Source organism: Nannobrachium achirus (genome assembly GCF_963921795.1).
Source record: "Nannobrachium achirus genome assembly, chromosome: 10".
Taxonomy (NCBI): domain Eukaryota; kingdom Metazoa; phylum Chordata; class Actinopteri; order Myctophiformes; family Myctophidae; genus Nannobrachium; species Nannobrachium achirus.
The window spans coordinates 48,772,630-48,794,848 of NC_137819.1; the positions used below are offsets into that span (position 1 = coordinate 48,772,630).

The 22,219-nt window shown below is 42.7% G+C and overlaps 1 protein-coding gene across 1 annotated transcript; it reads left to right on the plus strand.

Moving 5' to 3' along the window:
- Nucleotides 1-2,276: 2,276 nt before the first annotated feature.
- On the plus strand, nt 2,277-21,490 carry LOC308293248 (gamma-enolase; the record flags this gene model as incomplete). The annotated part of the gene is made up of 12 exons (XM_080735692.1): nt 2,277-2,361; nt 2,848-2,943; nt 3,369-3,427; nt 4,760-4,829; nt 6,150-6,283; nt 13,168-13,259; nt 13,719-13,849; nt 15,131-15,328; nt 16,380-16,581; nt 17,902-18,010; nt 18,106-18,164; nt 21,421-21,490. 12 exons carry the CDS (start codon nt 2,277-2,279, stop codon nt 21,488-21,490), a joined length of 1,305 nt encoding a protein of 434 aa, XP_080591818.1.
- Between the last annotated feature and the right edge of the window lie 729 nt (nt 21,491-22,219).

The following is a 22,219-nucleotide window of genomic DNA, read 5'->3' on the forward strand; positions in this document are numbered from 1 at the left end:
AATTCAACCACATGCTTAGTTGGCCAGGGTCCCTCAGGGCTCCATACTAGGCCCAGGCCCCCTACCTATTCTTTTGCGCCACGCTAAGGGCACCTTTCCATTGACAGTAATGAGCCGTGCAGCGCCGTGCTGCAGCGATCCAGACCGCGCCGTGTCGCGCTGATCGTAAATATATTCGCCAAAAATAGCCGATCGTCTACAATACATTCTCACAACGTTTTACCATGCATCGTGAGCGGGATCTGCTATTTTCGCAGAATGTATGCCCTAGAAAAAGGTTTATTTATACTAATAGTAGGAATGCACAATTTCTGTACGGTGATGTTTCCTGCGGGCTGATAGTGAACCATATTTAGCTCCCGATAGATCAATAAAGTATTCATGTGGAACGAAGACATGGTGGCATGAAAGCCTGGTGTATGCAGTGCTTGCATACATGTGTGGAATATCAATGAGATATATGACATAGACTATATCTAGAGGAAAGGAGGCGAATTAGGGGAGATGAGCTATTGAGTAATGACAGTGATGTAGATCTGCGTGGTCTGGCTCTAAAACAAGTATTTTATGAATCAGAGTGATCAATCAAGGTGAAGGTAAAGAGTAGGGCTGGCCATCAATATTTTATTGATGTTCTGGGATATCATAATATGGCATAAGTGTTTTCCTGCATATTTGTCCTAAATGCGCCTGCCCAGTAAATAGCATGAATACCACACCATGAAAGCTCTGGTTGTATTTCCATGGCTTACAGTTAACAAACAATACATGACAAGGAAGTTATATTAAAAGCAGATTTGCACCATGCACAAACCCACAAATCTGCCCCGAACAGTTTAGTGACAGTAGCTATGCCTATCTAATATGGAATTACTTGGCGATTATACACATACTGTATGCGGAACAAAATGAGTCTTGGCATCATAAAGCCCAAAAACTCAAATTTCGACATTTGACTAAATTCAGTAAAGCCTCTCACACACACATTTGACTAAATTCAGTAAAGCCTCTCACACACAGCACAAGCACAGCACAAGCACAGCACAGCACAGCACAGCACAGCACAAGCACAGCACAAGCACAGCACAGCACAGCACAGCACAGCACAGCACAGCACAGCACAGAGCACAGCACACAAAATAGGTCATCTGTGACGTCATATTTGAGGAAAAACCAGGCATGGTTGGTTGGAACTGACCAGCTAATATTTTGATTGATGAGACAATAAGACTAGCACTGCAGATAGATTGTACGCACACACAGACGCGCACGCACGCACGCACGCACGCACGCACGCACGCACGCACGCACACGCACACACACACACACACACACACACACACACACACACACACACACACACACACACACACACACACACAGCTGAACACCATGTATAATCATTAGAGGCAGGTTGAGACAGCTTTATGAAGCTTTATGATCTATCCCTCGCAGCGTAATGGGTATTATTCATGAGCAGTGCCAGTCGAATGTACAGCGACCATCTAGGGGTGTGAGAGAGAGAGCATAACCTTTACCAACGACAGCAGTGATGATGGCTAGCCTCAACCAATGACAGAGACACATGGACGACTGTCATTTGATGTGCGGGAGATACCACCAATTCCTTTTGTACTACACAGATACAGTACAGTACAGTAGATACTGTACATACACAGACAGACAGACAAATGACTGACTGACTGACTGACTGGCTGTCTGCCTACAGACGGATAGTTAAACAGTACTGCAGCATGCTTCAGCAAATGTGATGAAAACGCAGTGTAACCGTTTGTTGTGTGACAGCGACTCAGCATCCTGCATTCTGCCATAGTTTTAAACTGCATCTGCATTTCTGCATGCCCTCATTCACGTCTCCCTTCTGACTGTGTTCTGCCAGGATGTCCTGTGTGCGCTCATGTAAAAATAGACCCTTTCTCCTATTAGCACTCTGTCGTCTGTTATCCTTTTTCACTCTTTCTCCATGCATCTCTCTTTCCACCCCTCTCTGACTCTCTGTTTTTCTATCACTCTCCTTTCCCCTATATATCTGTCTGCCTCTCGTTTATCTCTTTAATTTGCCCGGTTTCTCGCCCTCACTCAACATTCTGAACCCCCTCGTTCCATATCTCTCCCTTCTCTCTCTGTCTCTTCCAATTAAGTTCAAATGTGCTTTATTGGCATGACTGTCAAAACAATTAGAAACAACCGATTACGTCTCTTGTTTGCACTTCACCTCTTTCTTTGTCTTCCTCTTTCTCTCTCTCTCCCTCAGGATGTCGATTGTGAGCGTGGTTGCCAGAGAGATCCTGGACTCTCGGGGAAACCCCACGGTGGAGGTGGATCTGCGCACTGAGAAAGGTGACTGCCAACATGCCTGTCAACAAGTATCGCCATCTCACTATGAACACAAGGAGAGAGAGAGAGAGAGAGAGAGAGAGAGAGAGAGAGAGAGTGAGAAAGAAAGAAAGAAAGAAAGAAAGAAAGAAAGAAAGAAAGAAAAATAAACAAACTAAGAAAAGTACAGTTCTACAGGTAAAATCTGTGCAATCCAAATCTACAAGACATATTCTATGAAAGTTTGAGAACGGGTTCACACTCCTATTGGAAAGAATGCTCAGAATCATCATCATGGTGATGACCTTCATTTGACCTCTAAACCAAGCAGTGCTCTGAAAAGGCTTAGTTAGTTAGTCCCCATTAGCATCCCTGTTGCTCTTCTTCTGTCCTCCTTCCATCTCAATATCTCCCTCCATCCTCTCTCTCTCTCTCTCTCTCTCCCCCCCCCCCCCCCCTTCTGTGGCCCCTTCTCACTGCATCACTCCCCCATCCCTCTCCCACCCTCAGGTCTGTTCAGGGCTGCAGTGCCCAGTGGAGCATCAACAGGAATCTATGAGGCACTGGAGCTACGGGATGGAGACAAGAGCCGCTACAAGGGCAAAGGTGTGTGTGTGTGTGTGTGTGTGTGTGTGTGTGTTTCTGCATGAGTGTGTGTGTGTGTGTGTGTGTGTGGAGGGAGAGCTATCCTGTGTGTCATTGCAAGGCCCATAAATAACTCAAACCCAGTCACGAGAACAGAGCTACCTATCCCCATTTTGTGTGTGTGTGTGTGTGTGTGTGTGTATGTACGTGCGTGCGTGTGTGCATGCGTGCATGCATACATGCATGCATGAGGTGGGGGGCATTTCAGTGCCCCAGTTTCCTCGTATAATATTTATATGTAGTTCAAACGGAAGAAGAAAATAATTACTGCAGCTTGTTTTGTTTCTCTTCCATTTCTCTTCTTCGTTGTGTCCCATTTCTGTCTCTGTGCACTCACCTCCTCTGCTCTCCTCTCCTCCGCTCTCCTCTCCTCTCCTCCTGTCCAGGTGTGCTGAAGGCAGTAGGACATATCAATGAGACGTTGGGACCAGCTCTTATAGCCTCAGTGAGTGACCACACCTCTTCTCATCGTCAGCCTCTGTAGTAACCAAAGATAACTGACACATGCACACACATTGCCACCATTTACTTAAAGATGGGGTGCCATGATTTATTTTCCCCCTAAAACATGATGATCAAGTATTATGATTATACTAGGAGGAAGATATTTCCAAAAGAAGTGTACAGAAAATGTTAACATTATGTTTTATGTGGCCACACCGACCAGTTCGGTCTGGTTGTCAGTGTCAGGTGGGTGGTGTCCCAGCTGAAGTTAGCCACACCCACAGTGTTGGGTGTATGGTAAAAGGGGAGGGGATGAGTTCATGATGTCATTAACTCAGTGTTTTTGACTCAGAGGCTTTCAGCTTTCAGGAAGTAACCAAAAATACACAGGGAAGACATATTTGTATTATAACCACATCGTATCGTTATAACCACACCTGGGGGTCTATCAGAGTAATGTTAACTCCATAGACACATACAAAACAGAAAAAGTACAAAACTATGGCACCACCTCTTTAATGGATGCACTAATTAACTTGTCACAGAGGGCATGTTCACTTCACCAGCTAATTTCACATATTAACATACCTGTAGCCAGAGATGGAGGGAGGGGGGCTCATTAATTAAAACACCTGGTGTGGAGTGCAATGGCATTCCATGGCATCTACACGTTGCTCTCCCCTGTAAATCTGAACAAATGGACCTCTTACGGTCGGTGTCAGCGTTCATAGCATTGCTACAGTACAGATTAGCTCGGGCTGAGTGCCTATTGATTTGCAGATAAGCATCACATCCCAGATGGGCCTGCAGGAAGCTGTGAAAATGAGATAAGGTCCATCCAGTTAAGAGAAGATTGATGGACATGTACAACATGGTGTGGGTGGGTGTTTATTTGCAAAGATGCTGTTTTACTGCACATGTTTGTAGGAATGTGAGAGTATGCAACCTGCGTGCACTGTATGTGTATATACACGATACACACATACGTGCGTGACTGTGTGTAGCCTTGCACGTCTATACACATGATCTGGACATGTGCAGCACTGCAGAAAAGAAAAATAATCAGATAATGTATCTCTGGAACAAATGGTCCATTTGCTAAGGATTTTACTGTGTGGTAAAGTCGATTTACTTGCTGTTCTTAAAAAAAGTGAGCACATCATCTCGTCTCTTAGTGCAGGCCATTACAGTCATGCTGTGTATCAGATTCACCAGAATTTATTCAAATGTAAGCATTTTTGGCTGTGTCTGTATTTATTTTACTACAGTTTATGTCTATATTCATGAGAGTGTGTGTGTGTGTGTGTGTGTGTGTGTGTGTGTGTGTCCACAGGGCACTAGTGTGGTGGAGCAAGAACAGTTGGATAACATGATGATAGAAATGGATGGAACGGAGAATAAATGTAAGACAAACTAAAATCTCTTTTGGCTGATCCAGCAATATGTGTATGCCTGCCCTGTATGTCTTAGTAGTCTTAAAAGGATCCCTGGCTAATACGACAAATATGCCTTAATACATTATATTTGTCCTCTATAACTACAATGTAAAATTTAAAACACCATAAATATTTTATTTCTTCTAGAAATAGCTAATCTTTCACTCAATAGGGGAAATGCCTGTCGCAAGTTGATGATGTCATAAATGTCATGTGTGATCTATCCCTATGGAATGTATGGCATGCATGTGAAAATAAATACAAATGTAATAATAAAATATTTAAAGGAGTAGTTCATCCCCAAAATGACTTTTTTTTCCCTATTGATTACTCATGCCATGGAGAGTAGAGTTCAATAATATTTTTTGGTTTTTGTCACATTCCTATAAGGACAATTTGATTCAAGTAAATTTACCCCCATTGATTCCGGATGGGGACCCGTTTCGAAACGGGTCCCCATCCGGAACGAATGGGGGTAAATTTATTGTTATCACATTTTTGTCTTAGGAATGTGTCAAAAACCAAAAAATATTATTGAACTCTACTCTCCATGGCATGAGTAATCAATAGAAAAAAAGTCATTTTGGGGGTGAACTACTCCTTTAAGGTGTTTTTAATTTTACATTGTAGTTATAGAGGACAATTATAATGTATTAAGGCATATTTGTCGTATTAGCCACGGATCCCTTTAACTTAACCAGTCAGCATACTTGTTCTGTCACCTAGTATATCAAATATCCTCATATGATCATGGATAATGTCTCTGGGTGTATATGGCACCTCAGTAGGCTTCTGTCCTGAGGGGTTGCTGTAGATGCTGTTTCTCTGCTTGGATATTCTTCAATAAATTGTCAACACTTCACCCTGAAGGGGATATTCATATTTTCCAGCAGTTGCAATAAACATATCTACATATCTATCTATCTATCTATACATGTATATTGTATATCGTCATTGTCAGGTGGAAGCCTTGTATGTCCAAAACCGTTTGTTTTGTATTTATCATTTTTAAAATGATTTAAACTAGTGAAAACAGACGATCTACAAGCACACAACGCCTCGCACCGCAAGGCGTTTGTGTGCTCAGCTGTTTTCACTACTTTTGTGCGATGGCCATATTATGATGAAGCAGTGCTTTACTTTGTGAAAAAACTACAAATTTGACATACGAGGTTTCTGCCCGACAGTGACAATATTATGTTTGAAACAAACGCCTCAATGGCATAGGTTGATAATTACTGTTTCCATCACTCTCCTAATCCCCCGCATCGCTCTCTTCTGTTATAGCTCAGTTTGGTGCCAATGCTATCCTGGGGGTATCTCTGGCCATCTGCAAAGCCGGGGCCAAAGAGAAAGACGTCCCCCTGTACCGCCACATAGCCGACCTGGCTGGAAACACAGAGCTAGTGCTGCCAGTTCCGGTAGGTTTTAGTTCCACATGACTTCTCACTTTAACCTTTACTTGAGAGGACAAGGTAGACAAGAGTTTTTACTTCTTCCCTCTTGATTCAGCCCACTCATTTTAACCTACTGAAGAATACGAGAGGTTACCAAAACACACCTGCTGATGTACTGATTATGCTAGGTTTTTCACCACACAAATGATAAAGTCCAGGGACCACCAGTGGTCCTTGCAGTGGTACCTTAAAGGAGCTATAGTCAACTTTTTCATTGTAGGGCCGACACTTAAGCTGGCCGCACACTAGCCGATAATCGGGCTATTTAATTACCCCCCCGACAATCGGGCTGCCACCGACTGAAACGGGCCCGACAATCGGGCATGAACGTCGTCTAGCGTGAGGTCTCACAGATCCACTCGGAGCCCAGCCGAGTGGCTCGGAGGACGATCGGGGGTAGCCCGACTCTTTTCAAACATGTTTGATATTTTCCTGGATCAATACTGGTCTGGAAGACTGGAAGGGCAGCAGGGGACTGAGATATAATAGTTACAGCAGCCGCTGATAGACGCAAGTCTCTGAGCATACGTATGACTGAGTGACAGATCCATCTCTTTTTTTTTCTCTCCACCTCTCCCTCTGCCTCTCACTCACTCACACACACACACACACACACACACACACACGCGCGCCCGCACACAGACACACTTTTCATAGCGTCCGTCCGTCCATCAGGTTGTATCATGAATGATTGGGATTTAAATTAAAACTCAACGGCAGCGCATATCAAACAAACAGAATAAAGACCGCGACCAGCACACATCCCTTGCAAGTAGGTGGGACGTTCGCGAACGAATCGAGTATTTTGAACGGCTCTATGAAAAGAACGATTGGATCCGGTTTGCAGTAGGGAGCCGTTCCTTTCTAATGAACAGTGGTGGGAAAATAGCCTACTGCAATCAATGTGGAAATACTCTGCCACAAGTAGAGGTTTTTGGAATGTTAATATACTTGAGTAAAAGTACAAACGTATTGGTATCATTCAACATTTAAGTAATGTAGCCTACAGAGTACCACCAATAGTAGAAAGTAGGCAGAATGTCCTGTTTCACAGATTTTCCAATGAATAAAATGTAGAAAAATCTTTTGAAAATAGCCGATCTACATGCTCACAATGCAACAAATGGCAGGTATGTAGGCCTACCTATATATGGCAGAAATAAATGTATAGGGTTGAAGTTATTTGTAATTATAATCAAAATCTACAAAGTAACTAATGAGCCAGTCTTTTGAACGGCTCTTTGAAAGGAACGGATCCCAGAGATCCGGTTCACTTCAAAGGACCATAAATCCCATCTCTAGGAGTCAAAGAAGTACACGCCCATCCTGATCTACAAGCTTACAACGTGGCACGGGACAGACACAGTTTGGTCTTGGAGATCTTGTTCTAGCGGGGCTGTTAAGGAGAACAATACTTCAGTTCTGGAAAGAAGCACCACCATTTTACAGAGTGTACCTCTTGGGTCATTCTTTAGAAAAATCACATTAGACACTTAATTTTCAAAATGTCCGCCAGTTTTAAAGATGGCCGCCTTTTCGGATATGTTTTACAGTACGCCAGCCAGTTAACTCATTGAGTGCCTATCCCGAATTAGTTCGGGATATATGATCGTATCACAGGGTGCCTATCCCGAACAAGTTCGGGATATAAAAAAAAAAAAAAAAAATTTTTTTTTTTTTTGAAAAAAATTTTTTTGAATTTTTTTTTTTTTTTTTTGGACCCCATCAAATCTGGTGAACATGATTTCAATCGCGATTTTGCATGTTCCACCCCCATACAACCCCATCTAACATACAGGGCAGCCATTTTTGTTTACATTACATGTAAAACATAAGGGCGATTATCTCAAGAATGCCTGAACGGATTTCCAATCGGATTTTTTTGTTTGAAAGCTGTGAACAAACTGCACAAATCCACTCTGGATTGCATTGGATTTTTCAGAGCTCATTCTTCTCTGTTTTTTTCCCATGCATGAGGTGTGCAAGGTTTAATCATGGCTAAGTTGACGAAAATAAGGCTTCTAAAATGCTTGGTAGCCAATAGCTAACTTCAAGCTAACTTCATCCTCTTCCTGTACATGCAGTCATGCACAAAGGAAAGTGTTCAGGCAAGTCATGGCTGCAGGGCTTCTGCATATACCAGCATATCTCTATGGGATTTTCTCTGGCCACTGGGCGCCCTCTAGTGGTGAAAGGGGTGGCACTAAATGAGTTAATATCGAATTTTCATAATATTAGAGTTGTTTTGTAGGTTTTAAAACATCCTGAGTTCATTTATTACACTTTTAAAGCAGCCAGAATAACCTTTCTGACTTTTGGTTGGGGTCTTTCCTCACCTGGGACCCCCCAGACAGACCCCTGAGCCTATTTCAGTAATCGCTCTGCTCCTGCACCAGAACAATGTTAAATTAGATCTGAAATATGCTCTGAAATAAAAAATGACTAGTAGCAAATAACAGAGGTCTTCCACGGGGGGTCCGGGACCCCTGGGGGGGTCCTCAGAGCTATTACAGGGGGCCTGCCAAATCTCGATGAGCTCTTTTTTTTTTTTACATTTGAAACTTTGAATGTTTTTATGTATCCTGGTTTTATGTATTGTACTTTGATGGTTTATTAGTATTCTCAGTATTATTTATAATGTTTTTTGTGTTAAAACAGTTATGGTTGACAGCTGTTACTGCAGGGATTGCAATAATGAAGGTATTGCAACTTTTCACTTTGGGTGCAGAACAACATTTCCATTTATTGCACTGCACTCACACTGACAACACACACACACACACACACACACACACACACACACACACACACACACACACACACACACACACACACACACACACACACACACACACACACACACACACACACACACACATTTTAACCATTTATTTATGTCCACACAAAGGAGATGCATACAAGGACACAAATAGTATAGGTGCAGTAGAGTAACATTTACAAAATCATGGCATTATGTCTTCATGATACAATAGCAAGGCACTTGGTACTCTACGGGTATAAGTAACAGCGTCTCCGCCATATGTGGCGGCTGCCGATTATAGCGGAGACGGAACAATACTTTGCCAGCCTTTTTGCCTCTTTTTTAGGCACTCCAAGTTGTTGAAACCCTCTAACAACCAGCCTGTGGGTATGTCCTAGGCTGCCAAATATGAAAACAAATAGTCTGCACCTGTACCCCAGCTCTGAGATCGTATTTAGGAGAGGTTGGTATTTAATGACCTTGGTCATGAAAGCTTCCTCTAGGCTAGGGTCAAAGGTGCAGGCCATCTCCAATACAGACACTTCCCTGGACTCTTCATCAACCACAACAACATCTGGTGTATTAGCTGTCAAAGATGCAAACATTTCCAAGTTATCACAGAGATGAAACATGGATGGAATGACACGGGAATGTTTGTACACACACACACACACACACACACACACACACACACACACACACACACACACACACACACACACACACACACACACACACACACACACACACACACACACACACACACACACACACACCTCTTTGTTATTGTCACCCCAAAACCCTCACCTTATCCTCTTATAGAGCCCATGGTTAATTACGCCCAAAGAGATTCACTACACTACAGTAATTTCAGACATGCAGGATATATTCGTCTTCATCATCATCATCATCTTCAATGTCCAACCTAATAGTGTTGACACAGTCTCCACCATAGCATAGAGTGAAAGGCAGGTTATTTGAGCAGCTGCACCGTCCCTTACAACCTGCTTTGCAGACACATTTGATGGGCTCAAGTACTGCCTTTGGAGCAGGGAGAGCAAGAAAACTGAAACCTGGAATATACCCTCCACTCTCTGAATTCCATCTATTTTCTTCGATTGGTGGAAGCACAGGGAAATTTGTCAGGTATGATTTATCCTGCATTGTGACGGAGTTGGCACGGAGGTAATGTGGTAGCAGTGCAGCACGAGTTGGAGGTAGCATCTCACCCTCCAAGTTATTTGACAGAAATAGTTCCCATCTGAGTAATCCCAGGGTTGTTGGACCTTTTGAACTGTAAACATGGCATGCAAAATGTTCGGACTGCAATGTTGATGGAAGCTCACAATTTATAAGCTCAGGAGGAATGGCCAATGACCTTGCCAAGGTCCTTGAAGCGGTTAGTGGCTTGGTCATCATCATCATCATCATCATCATCATCAAGTAGGCATTGACCCATGTCTTTTTGGTGATTCCAACAAATGTTCTTCCCCAGTCAACACCTGAAAAACGCAAAGGAACCCTTGACATTTGTAACATCAACTTGAACTCACTCGAATATATCAATTTCCTTTTTTTGTACCGGAGGCAAGGACTTGATAAGGAATCGGGGTATCAGCCTCTTCATGTGTTTGCACTTCCTCAAAATCATGTCCCTTGATGAAGGTATCGTATTATGATGCCTACTTCGTCATACCTGACAAATTGCCCTGAGCTTCCATCAATTGAAAAAATAGATGGAATTCAGAGAGTGGAGGGTATGTTCCAGTCAGGTTTCTTGCCATCCCTGCTGCAAAGGCAAAGCTCATCAAATGTGTTTGCAAAGCAGGTTACAAGGGACGGTGCAGCTGCTCAAACAATAACCTGCCTTGCACTCTCCTCCCTGCAAATGATATAGTGGAAACTGTCAACATTATTAGGGAGGACATGTATAGTAGTGAATTTCTTTGGGTACAATTGACCGTGAGCTCTTTAAGAGGATAGGGTGCGGGTTTTGGGGTGACGATAACAAAGAGGTGTGTGTGTTGTGTTGTCAGTGTTAGTGCAATGCAATAAATGGACATGTTAGACTGTAAGCCCAAAGTGAGAAGTTGCAATACCTTAATTCTTGCAATACCTGTGAACCTGTCTGTCTAACACACACATGTTATAAATAATACTGAGAATACTAATAAAAACAGTTTCAAATGTAAAAATATATATACATATAAAAAAAAGGAACTTCCCCATCAAGATTCGGCAGGCCTCCTGTAGTAACTCTGAGGACCCCCTAGGGGTCCGGGACCCCTGTGGAAGACCCCTGGGTATTTGCTACTACTCATTTTTGCTTTCAGAGCCCAGTTACAACAACTTTAATGCTTCAGTTATGATCTAATTTAACATTGCTCTGGAGCAGGAGCAAAGCGACTACTCAGATAAGCTCAGGGGTCTGTTTGGGGGGTCCCAGGTGAGGAAAGACCCCAACCAAGAGTCAGAAAAGTTATTCTGGCTGCTTTAAAAGAGTAATAAATGAACTCACGATGTTTTAAAACCTACAAAACAACTCTAATATTATGAAAATCGGACATTAACTGGCTGGCGTACTGTTCAGAGGCAGCCATCTTGGAAACATGGCAGCCATTTTGATTTTTCAGTGTCTAACGTGTTTTATCATAGGAACAACCCCTAAGGAGTACTTGTGAAAAGTTTTAGGTTTCTTTCCACTTGTGAAGTATTTTAGTGCAAAAATGCATTTACCTGCCCCGCTATTCTGGGTGCGCTACGACTAATCATAAATCAGGCACCATGAGAAGGACGGAGCTGCACTTTAGCGCAGGAGAGAGGGGATGTCAGAGCTGGATGTACATGAAACGTGTCAAAGTGAACTCATATCGTCAAAATAGGACACAACTTCCATATTGAAGCTTTTTTTTTTTTCGTTGCGTGAGGCGGTGTTGTGTGTTGAGTCAGTGGATAACGTCATGTGTTTGTATGTGCGTGTGCGTGCGTGTTACAAAGCACAGCTCTCAGAACAGCCCCCGTGGCATCGTGTATTCATTATATTATGTATTATTGCTGTGTGCGAGCCCGACTCAATCTGAATAGAATCCTGTAGCGTGCGGAGCGCCCGACTGTTCAAAACGGCTAGTCTGAGCCCGTTTAGATTATCTGGTCAAATAATCTGAAAAAATGATCCTGTAGTGTTTAATTCTACCCGATTCAGTCGGGCCCGATTATCTGTTAGTGTATGGCCAGCTTAGTTTACATCCTAGTCTATAGACTAGAATGTAAACAATGGCCAAAATGATTATTTTATCATTATTTTACGCTTTTGTGGTCATTTTTGAATAGAAACACATATATGAAGCTTATTTTTTATAAAATATTTTTGAAACATTAGTTTTATTTTAGCATCCGTTTTTCAAGAAAAAGTTGACTATAGCTCCTTTAAAGAGTAGACTGCAAATGGTATTTTAAGAAAAATCACACCTAGTGTGAAGTGAGCGGTGCTATTTATGGGTTAATTTCATTAAGCATCACGCAAAGCTTGGCCAGTGTGACCCTGGGCGTACAATAAACTTTGAGCACTTTGTGCCAAGATGTAGGCCACGCTGAGACCCCTACATGTTTTGGGAAATGGAACTCTACCCGCATCTCCCTGCCTCTCTCCTTATGCCTGATTTCTACAGTCTATGTTCCTGATTCATACTTAACTAGCCCTTACCCGTTCAAAGATATGAGCTCCGAAATGATGTGCAGTGTGTGGGTTATGGGATGTGCACTGTGCACACAGTATATGAGGGATGGAAAGTAACTTTAACTGGTGCTTGCATGATAATATGTAGGAGCATCAATGTAAGAAATACCCGTTTCTTTTAATGGCTTCTGCATGATTTTTGGACATCATCTAACAGGGCCAGACAGGATTGCATGCCGATGTCACACACCGAAACTAGGCGCTGTACGAAGCAACTCTCTTCTCACACCTTCTCTTGTTTACTACTGCTCTACTCTTCTTTCCTTCCCTGACCTCTTTCCTCCTCCGTTCCTTTTCCCTCCACTCTACCCCCCTCTTCCCCTCTCCTGTATCCTGTCCTCACCTGTCCAGGCGTTCAACGTGATAAACGGAGGTTCCCATGCAGGCAACAAGCTTGCCATGCAGGAGTTCATGGTACTTCCTGTCGGGGCAGAGTCCTTCAAGTAAGAGCTTTGAAACATTACCCTGCATTAAAACTCCAATCTGTCAGTTTGAAGTCTGTTGTCTCCCTCTCCCAAAGGAGAGAGGTAAATTGCAACAATGTCAGAATTACGAGCCATCGCCGACGGTGCGCCTGCCTTGACAGCATAGCAGTGAAAACAATGTCGGTGTGGGTTGCCAAATGTGCTGGCGAGAATAACATAGCGTACATGCATCCAGTGCACCGTCTGCTTCAAATAACTTATTAACACTATCAACCAGTCGGTGTCCTAACCAACACCAGAGTCGACATTTCTCAATGTAAGGGAAGGCAGACCATCCCCAAACCCCTGCAGATATACTAGTTATATTGTAGTAACATACTCTACAATACAGATTGGCTAAAATACGTTTTTTTATTAATTAAAGGTTGGTGATTAGTAAGTGAAATGAATTTTCTTTCTTCTTTCACCACCTTGTAGGGAGGCTTTGAGGATAGGCTCAGAGCTGTACCACACATTGAAGGGGGTGATACAGGAGAAGTACGGCCAGGATGCCACTAACGTGGGAGACGAGGGAGGCTTTGCCCCCAACATACTGGAGAACAGTGAGGGTAAGGGTGGATGGAGGTTCAACTCTATCCCAATACCTTTTCATATTTGTCTCCTCCCCTAAAATCTCTCCCTCCCACCCTCCTTTATCCTTTATTTATTTTCCCCCAATTCTCCGTCCTTCTCACTCTCGTCCATCTCCCTATCCGTCAATGCTAATCACATTACCCGTCTCTCTCCCTGATCTCTGGTTACCCTCACCCAACATCGCTCATTTCCCCCTGGTGTCTCAACCCCTCTCTGCATCTACCTTTCTTTCTCCTTCTCCTCATTTGGGGCATCAGGGAATGGCAATGGCCACCCCTTGGTGTTCACAAACTGAAATGCAGTTATTTTATGCATAGGATATTGGGGACCAACTCTGAATTGCTTTTGCAGATTAATCTGATTTCATCGCAATCGATGCCCGTCCATCTACTGTACATGTGACACGTGTTCTAATTTAGATAAGCCTTTTATTGTATCTAACCATTCATTTATTGTGACTGTGGGTCGCAGTTTACTATCAGAACCGTCATAGCTTATCCGTGTCTGTCCGGACGGACGGGTAACGCCTGACACATCACTGTGACATCACAGGTGACATCACAGTGATGTCAGATACTCAGAGCAGGGATCTCCATATATGGGCATAAAAGGGATTGTATCCCAGATGATGCCCTGTTAGGAGAACCACACTAACAGAATCCATATATGGCCAAGACGGATTGCCAAGACAGATGGCGCGACCTCGCCCTGCTTTTCGCCCTTAGGCGTCTTGCTGGTATGTTATGTGAAACGGCACATCATGTCTCCGTTTGAACGAGTACGTTCGCTGCTCTGACATCACGTTGACATCGGTGCCATGGCATTGGTCCGAAGGTTCATTAGTCCGAATCTGTTAAGAATACTATGCCTAACCCTAACCTTAACCTCAGTAACCTCAGTAACCCTAACTAAATTCGGACTAATGAAACTTCTGACTAATGAACCTTCGGACTAATGGGCAGTCCCCGTTGACATCACCGTGATGTCAGGGGAACCACAATCATAGAATCCCTTTTATGCCCATATATGGAAATCCCTGATGTATGGAGATCCCTGTTTGTAGAACCAGCCACAAAGATACGGTGATCTACAATGATCTACATTCTACAAGCTCTAAACGTGCCGCTCAGTGACGCGTTGAGAGCTTGTAGATCCACAATTTTTGCCATTTTAGAAAAGGGGCCATGGTTACTTTTTTGTTGTTGTTGCTACTACTTATTTCTTTCTGAATTCACGCCTCTGCCGCCCTCCTCCAGCTCTGGACCTGTTGCAGACGGCCATAGAGAAGGCAGGTTTCACAGAGAAGGTGGTGGTGGGGATGGACGTTGCCGCCTCAGAGTTCTACCGCGACGGAAAATATGACCTGGACTTTAAGTCCCCGCCAGATCCGGAGCGCCACATCACGGGAGAGGAGCTGGCCGACATCTATCAGGGCTTTGTCAACAACTACCCAGGTTATTACATTTACAGTGGTGTAACTATAAGTAGCCTACATTTACTCAAGTACTGTACTCAAGTACTCATTCCCTGCTAGGCCCGATAGTCCCGAGAATATGCTAATGTCCTTCCCCGCCAGGCCCGATAGTCCTGAGAATTTCCCGTTTTTGAAAAAAAAAAGAAAAAACTTTTTTCAAAAAGATTTTTTTTCAAAAAGATTTTTTTACCCCAAAAAATTTAGTAGGCATGATAGCAATCGCGAAATTGCATGTTTAACCCCCAAAGCAACCCCATCTTTCAAACATGGCAGCCATCTTTGTTTACATTTTAGGAAAACATAATGGCTGCTAGTTCATGAATGCCTGAACGGATTTCCATTCGGATTTTTTTGTTTGAAAGCTGTGAGCAATCTGCACACACGTGGTGCATGATATAGGCATGGACATGACATTATCAGTGCACTATGAATTACATGGAAGTCTATGGAGACAGATGGCATATGAAAGTACAAAGCTATTTTCAAATGGCGGGGTATGTGTTAAGTACAATTTTGAGGTATTTTTTTTTTTACTTTACTGGAGTATTTGCAATTTTCAGTACTTTTACTTCTACTCCACTCAGGGGAAAATATTGTACTTTTACTCCACTACAATTAAATGAAAACATTAGTTACTAGTTACTTTGTAGATTTGGATTATTATTACAAAAAAGCACTAACCACCTCAGCCCTATATATAGTTTGGTCATTTGAACATATTGTTAGCTTGTATTTTCAAAAGATTTTGAACTTGTGAAATGGGATATAACAGCATAATGAGTACATATATTTTGATACTAATACTTACAGTACTTTTACACAAGTAAATTTGGATTAAGGGTATTTTACTTATAACAGAGCATTTCTACATTGCAGTATTGATACTTTTACAAAACACGTGAACACTTTTTCCACCGCTGTATATTTACAATATAGAGTCTGCGCAAACTGCTCTACCAAAAAATCTGCTCAGCTGTCGCTAAAACGTCCCTTTCTTCCTTTGCTCTTTCCCTCCTTCCCTTCCATTCCAGTGGTGTCCATCGAGGACCCGTTTGACCAGGACGACTGGGCGGCGTGGTCTCGCCTGACGGCCCAGGTGGGGATCCAGGTGGTCGGGGACGACCTGACGGTGACCAATCCCAAGAGGATAGAGAAGGCTGCAGAGGAGCGCGCCTGCAACTGTCTGCTCCTCAAAGTCAACCAGATAGGCTCTGTCACCGAGGCCATACAGGCGTAAGGGCTCCTGTCAATCACTTTGCGCCATTGTTTCTCAGAGGTCCCTGCCCTGCAGCAAAAGCTAACATAGCATCACAATTTTGACCACTTTATCCATTTATATGTTGGCTATTCAACATATAAATCAATATTTCTGCGGCCCCCAATCTGAGAACGGGCCAGGGACCCCCAGAAGAGAAGTCGAGCTCACAGCGCGTCACTTCATACCGCACAGGGATCTGCCGTTTTTGAATATATTTGAAAAATGTCGAAAATGTTTGGTAATGTTTGAATAATGTGGAATGTGTTAACACAAATTTTCTCTTCTGGGGGTCTCTGGCACAACCCCTTCTCAGATGGGGGGCCGTTGCCTACATATCAATTTGGGGGTCCTTTCCTTGATGCAAGAAAGTTTGAGAACTAGCCTACTGCTTTAGTTGAATTTCAACCTTTTAGTACATGTTATTACACACCTTTAGAAACACTTTGGTGAACAAATTTCTTGTTAACAATTTAGTTGGCAGATTGGTCAGATATCTGATAAAATGCCCTTACTATACAGACTGTAGTGACAATCTCTTGGACAACAAAATAGGGCTGAGATGGATTATAGGACAGCTGCCCCTTTGAGGAATTATGCCTCCAAGCAAACCAAGGACACCTAGCATGTATATACAACCTATAGAGAATAGCTAGCTGACCTGCTATCAATCACACAGTATAAGGGACACGTGTGGACGCACGTACCTTGCCTCCCAAGGACAGATACACAAACACACACAGCCATCCACCCAACTGTCACTCATCTTTCTACCACCATGTTGGCCTCCAGGTACAGGGAGCCTGCACACACACGCACACACGCACACACACGCATGCACGCACACACACACACACTCAAGCACGCACGCACACACACACAGCCCAGTTTGAAAAGAGAAATATATAAAAAGGTTGCAACAAGGTTGCGCGCGAGTCTTTCAGAGTGTCACTCAGCTATCAAGTCATTTTATTTAATAATCATGGTCCAGTCAGAGGAGGAGGTGGTGTATGTTACACGTTGCATTGCAACACGTTGTGAGCTTACTGTATATTGCCTATTTTTTAACAAGTTCGAATGAATGGATTTGTTTTGCTCTGTCGATGTGTAATGTACAGGAGTGTTCCCCGAAGCACAGAAGAATGTGATATGTCATCAGCATGCATGTTGTACTCTCGCTATGTCTCTTATACCTACTCTCCCTGTCTTTATCCATCTACTATACAGTATGTCTCTATCAAGGTACAACTAAGTAAGTCAGCCAACAGCTCCTAAACAGTCTCTCTCTCCATCTACAGCTGTAAGCTAGCCCAGGCTAATGGTTGGGGAGTGATGGTCAGTCATCGTTCAGGAGAGACAGAGGATACCTTCATAGCTGACCTTGTAGTCGGCCTTTGCACTGGACAGGTACACACACACCCACACCCCCCCCCCCCCCCCACACACACACACACACAAACCATGTCAATGATGCCCTTTACTTCTCTCCATCTCTTTCTCAGATTAAGACTGGCGCCCCCTGTAGGTCCGAGAGACTGGCAAAATACAACCAACTTGTGAGGTTAGTGCTGGAAAAGAATCTCTCTCTTATACACACACGCACGTCGCACGCACACACGCACACACACACACACACACACACACACACACACACACACACACACACACACACACACACACACACACACACACACACACACACACACACACACACACACACACACACACACACTCAATCATTTACTAGCTCAATCAATCAATCAACCAACCAGTGAAAAGATTCTTCATGATAGGAACTCCTGTCAGTGACATGGCACTGCCATTAGAACTTGAGCTGGCAGTCTGCTTACTGCTCAGTGATTGCTCCTCCTAATAGTGATGATGGTTCAATAAAGATTCAAATGGGATCAATACATTTTGGGGGCTTTTCTGCCTTCATTGATAGTACAGTAGGTAGACAGGAAACAGGGAGAGACATGCAGCAAAGGTCGTCAGGAACGGGACACGAACCCGCAACACTTTCAGGCATCAACGGGCAACCCGGGATCAATTTTAAAGGGATATTTCACTTTAAAAGAAAAAAAACGTTTTGTCATGTTATTGTCTAATCAGGCTTTTGGGAACACCCAGGACCGTTTTTTGAATTTCTTCATTCAGTATTTAGATATTTGATATTCATTTCCTCCATTTTGCCCCCTTCCAGGACCTTCCTATACAAACCTACTATAACTTCAAACTCCATTTTAAACATGATAGATTCAATAAAAACAACTGTCCTTTTTTTCTGGTGACTCCGAATATGTGAGCTGTCCGTGTTTTTTCGCGTACTTTTTTTCATTTATTTTTTATAATCTTTTATTGTATTTAATCATTTTCATTTCTCCCCCCAAAAAATAGAAATCAATGAAAAATGTTATCGAAAAAACACGGCCTGCTCATGTATTCGGAGGGTGTCAGGAAAAGAAAATGTGATAAAATGACAAGAAAATGTTTTTGAAAGTGAAATATCCCTACACTATATCTACAGCATCTGCCATTGCTATCTCTCACAGGCCATCTCTCAATATGATTGTCACATCAATCATAACAATTAACAATGTGCTGGTCATAATGAATGTCGTGTAATCCATCGTCTTCATAGTTTATCTTCTAGAACATATTGTGGAACAGGAATACAGTCTGTCAGCAACCTGTCAACAGTCCCAGAGCTACGCTGCTTAGAGCGTTAGACACACCTCCCTCTACTGATGTCATAACCAGTGTCACCCATGTGAGCCATGCAGTCAGCAGACTTGTGTGTCCGTGCATGCTGGGTAAGGGGGGCACCTTGGATTTGCTGCTCAAGTAGATAAACTAATCCCATTGGAGTTCACGGGAGAGGGAAAGAAAGAAGGAAATGGAGGAGAGAAAGAAATATCCCTGGATATGGGACAGGATTAGGACACACACACACACACACACACACATATATATATATATACAGTATATAACATACATTTTATGACACACACACACACACACACACACACACACACACACACACACACACACAGAGAGAGGGACCTTGGACAATTTTCCAGCAGAGCAGTGGGGAGTGGAGCACCTAGGTGTGTGTCTGTGTGTGTGTGTGTGTGTGTGTGTGTGTGTGTGTGTGTATGTATATATATATATATATATATATATATATATATATATATATATATATATATATATATATATATATATATAAACCCAGGTGCTACACTCTGGGTTTATGTGTGTGTGTGTGTGTGTGTGTGTGTGTGTGTGTGTGTGTATGTATATATATATATATATATATATATATATATATATATATATATATATATATATATATATATATAAACCCAGGTGCTACACTCTGGGTTTATGTGTGTGTGTGTGTGTGTGTGTGTGTGTGTGTGTGTGTGTGTGTGTGTGTGTGTGTGTGTGTGTGTGTGTGTGTATGTATATATATATATATATATATATATATATATATATATATATATATATATATATAAACCCAGGTGCTACACTCTGGGTTTATGTGTGTGTGTGTGTGTGTGTGTGTGTGTGTGTGTGTGTGTGTGTGTGTGTGTGTGTGTGTGTGTGTGTGTGTGTGTGTATGTATATATATATATATATATATATATATATATATATATATATATATAAACCCAGGTGCTACACTCTGGGTTTATGTGTGTGTGTGTGTGTGTGTGTATGTATATAAAAACCCAGGTGCTACACTCCCCACTGCTCTGCTGGAAAACTGTCCATCTGTCACCAAGGCCGCAGAAACCATGTTGCTGTGGCAATATGGAAAACACAGTTCAAGAGAGGTAATGAGATGATCTACACAGAAACAACAACACACACATACTGTACTGTAAACTGACGAGGAGCTGGAGTATGTCTTTCCTGAAATAATGATCTCTTCAGGAGGACAGGTAATGAGTAAGTCATGATGCACTTTACTCTTAAGGTTGTGTGTTTAAATCTGCCGACTTGTGGGTGGTGATAAACAAAAGTTTCTACCCAGTTAGTTATAACTGGGTATTTTATTGCATAGTGTTTTTAGTCCAGCACCCAGCTCATATGGCCGTGGATGTGCGACTTGTGCGTGCTGCTTTAGGCAGTTTTTCAGATTCTATCTCAACCCAATTAGTTGTCACTGTTTTGCTCTTCGCAACACTCGACACGGCGACTCACTCGCTTTAGCTGGCTCGGCAGTGTCTCACGTGGCTCAAGTCCGCCTCCGTCGTCTCCTCCGAAAACAAGCACTCTCTTACGTGGCATTTCCTATGAAAAGAATAATAGCATCAGGGACACTTCCACACATAGACCAAGGCAGGGATGTAGTGAGGGGGGGGACACGGGGGGACGGCGTTCCCACACTTCTCTCACCCCTCCAAAAAGAATTGGGGGTAAAAATGCTTTTTGTTTTACTTTAACACTTTCACTGTCTGTTATATAATGCATTAATGATTGAATATTGACTACATTGTTTACATTTCTTCTGTCCAAATGAAAAGCACAAAGTAACATCATGTGAGACTCTTTAATTAAGCTTGATGAGCTATGTTGTGTTTTCTACAAAACAATTAAATATTGAATACAATTGCACCCTTGTCATTTACTTTTTGCCTAATTAAAACGCCGCGTGCGCATTGAAACGCGTGCAAGTGCGTGCGTGGGGCGTCCCCCCCACTTCCAAATTTAATACTACAACACTGGACCAGGCCGTGGGGAAAACTTGTTTTTACCTTTTTAATTCACCTTCTCCTTTCCTCTCTCCATCTCTTGTTTCTCTCTAGGATCGAGGAAGAGTTGGGTGTCCATGCTCGCTTTGCAGGCCATAACTTCAGGAACCCCAGTGCTCTGTGAGACTACCACCAAACCAGACAGACTGACCCACAGTCACTGACTGAATGATTGATTGATGCATTGATTGATTGATTGACTGAATGAATGAAACCAGTGACTACCTACTAAACGACTGACTGGATGAATCACCAACTGACTGACTGACGGACAGACAGACAGACAAGAAAAGAGAACAACAATAATGGCTAAATATGTACTTATATTTTGTGTCCTTGAATAATATAATAAATAATAATAAATTAGACATAAGACGTGACTCTGTACAAAGACAAGACTGCACATGCAGATTCAGCACCACATAGGACAAAGAAAACTGAAGCAAAAAGACTTAAAGAAATTATGCACTGGACCCATAGCTAGGGAGATGCTGTATGCACGCACGCACGCGCACTCACATACAGTACACACAACACATACACAACTGCAGTGGAGCTACAACATTCAAACAAAAAACAGGAGACTATAACAAAAGCCAGAGATGCACTGTCAAGACGAGAGAGCTACAATGGTAGTCATAAAAAAGTCCTCTATTAATCATCCACTAGAACTGCAACAGCCAATGCAGTCTATTTGGTTCATAAATGTGCGCTATTGTACAAAAATGTACAATGGCTAAACACAGCTCTTTCAAACTATCACATGCCAAGCCTGGCTCTTGCACCATCTGATGACTGAAAATGGAACAAATCTTGAATTTTCCAAACCAATTCCTCTCAGAGGTGGTGAGCT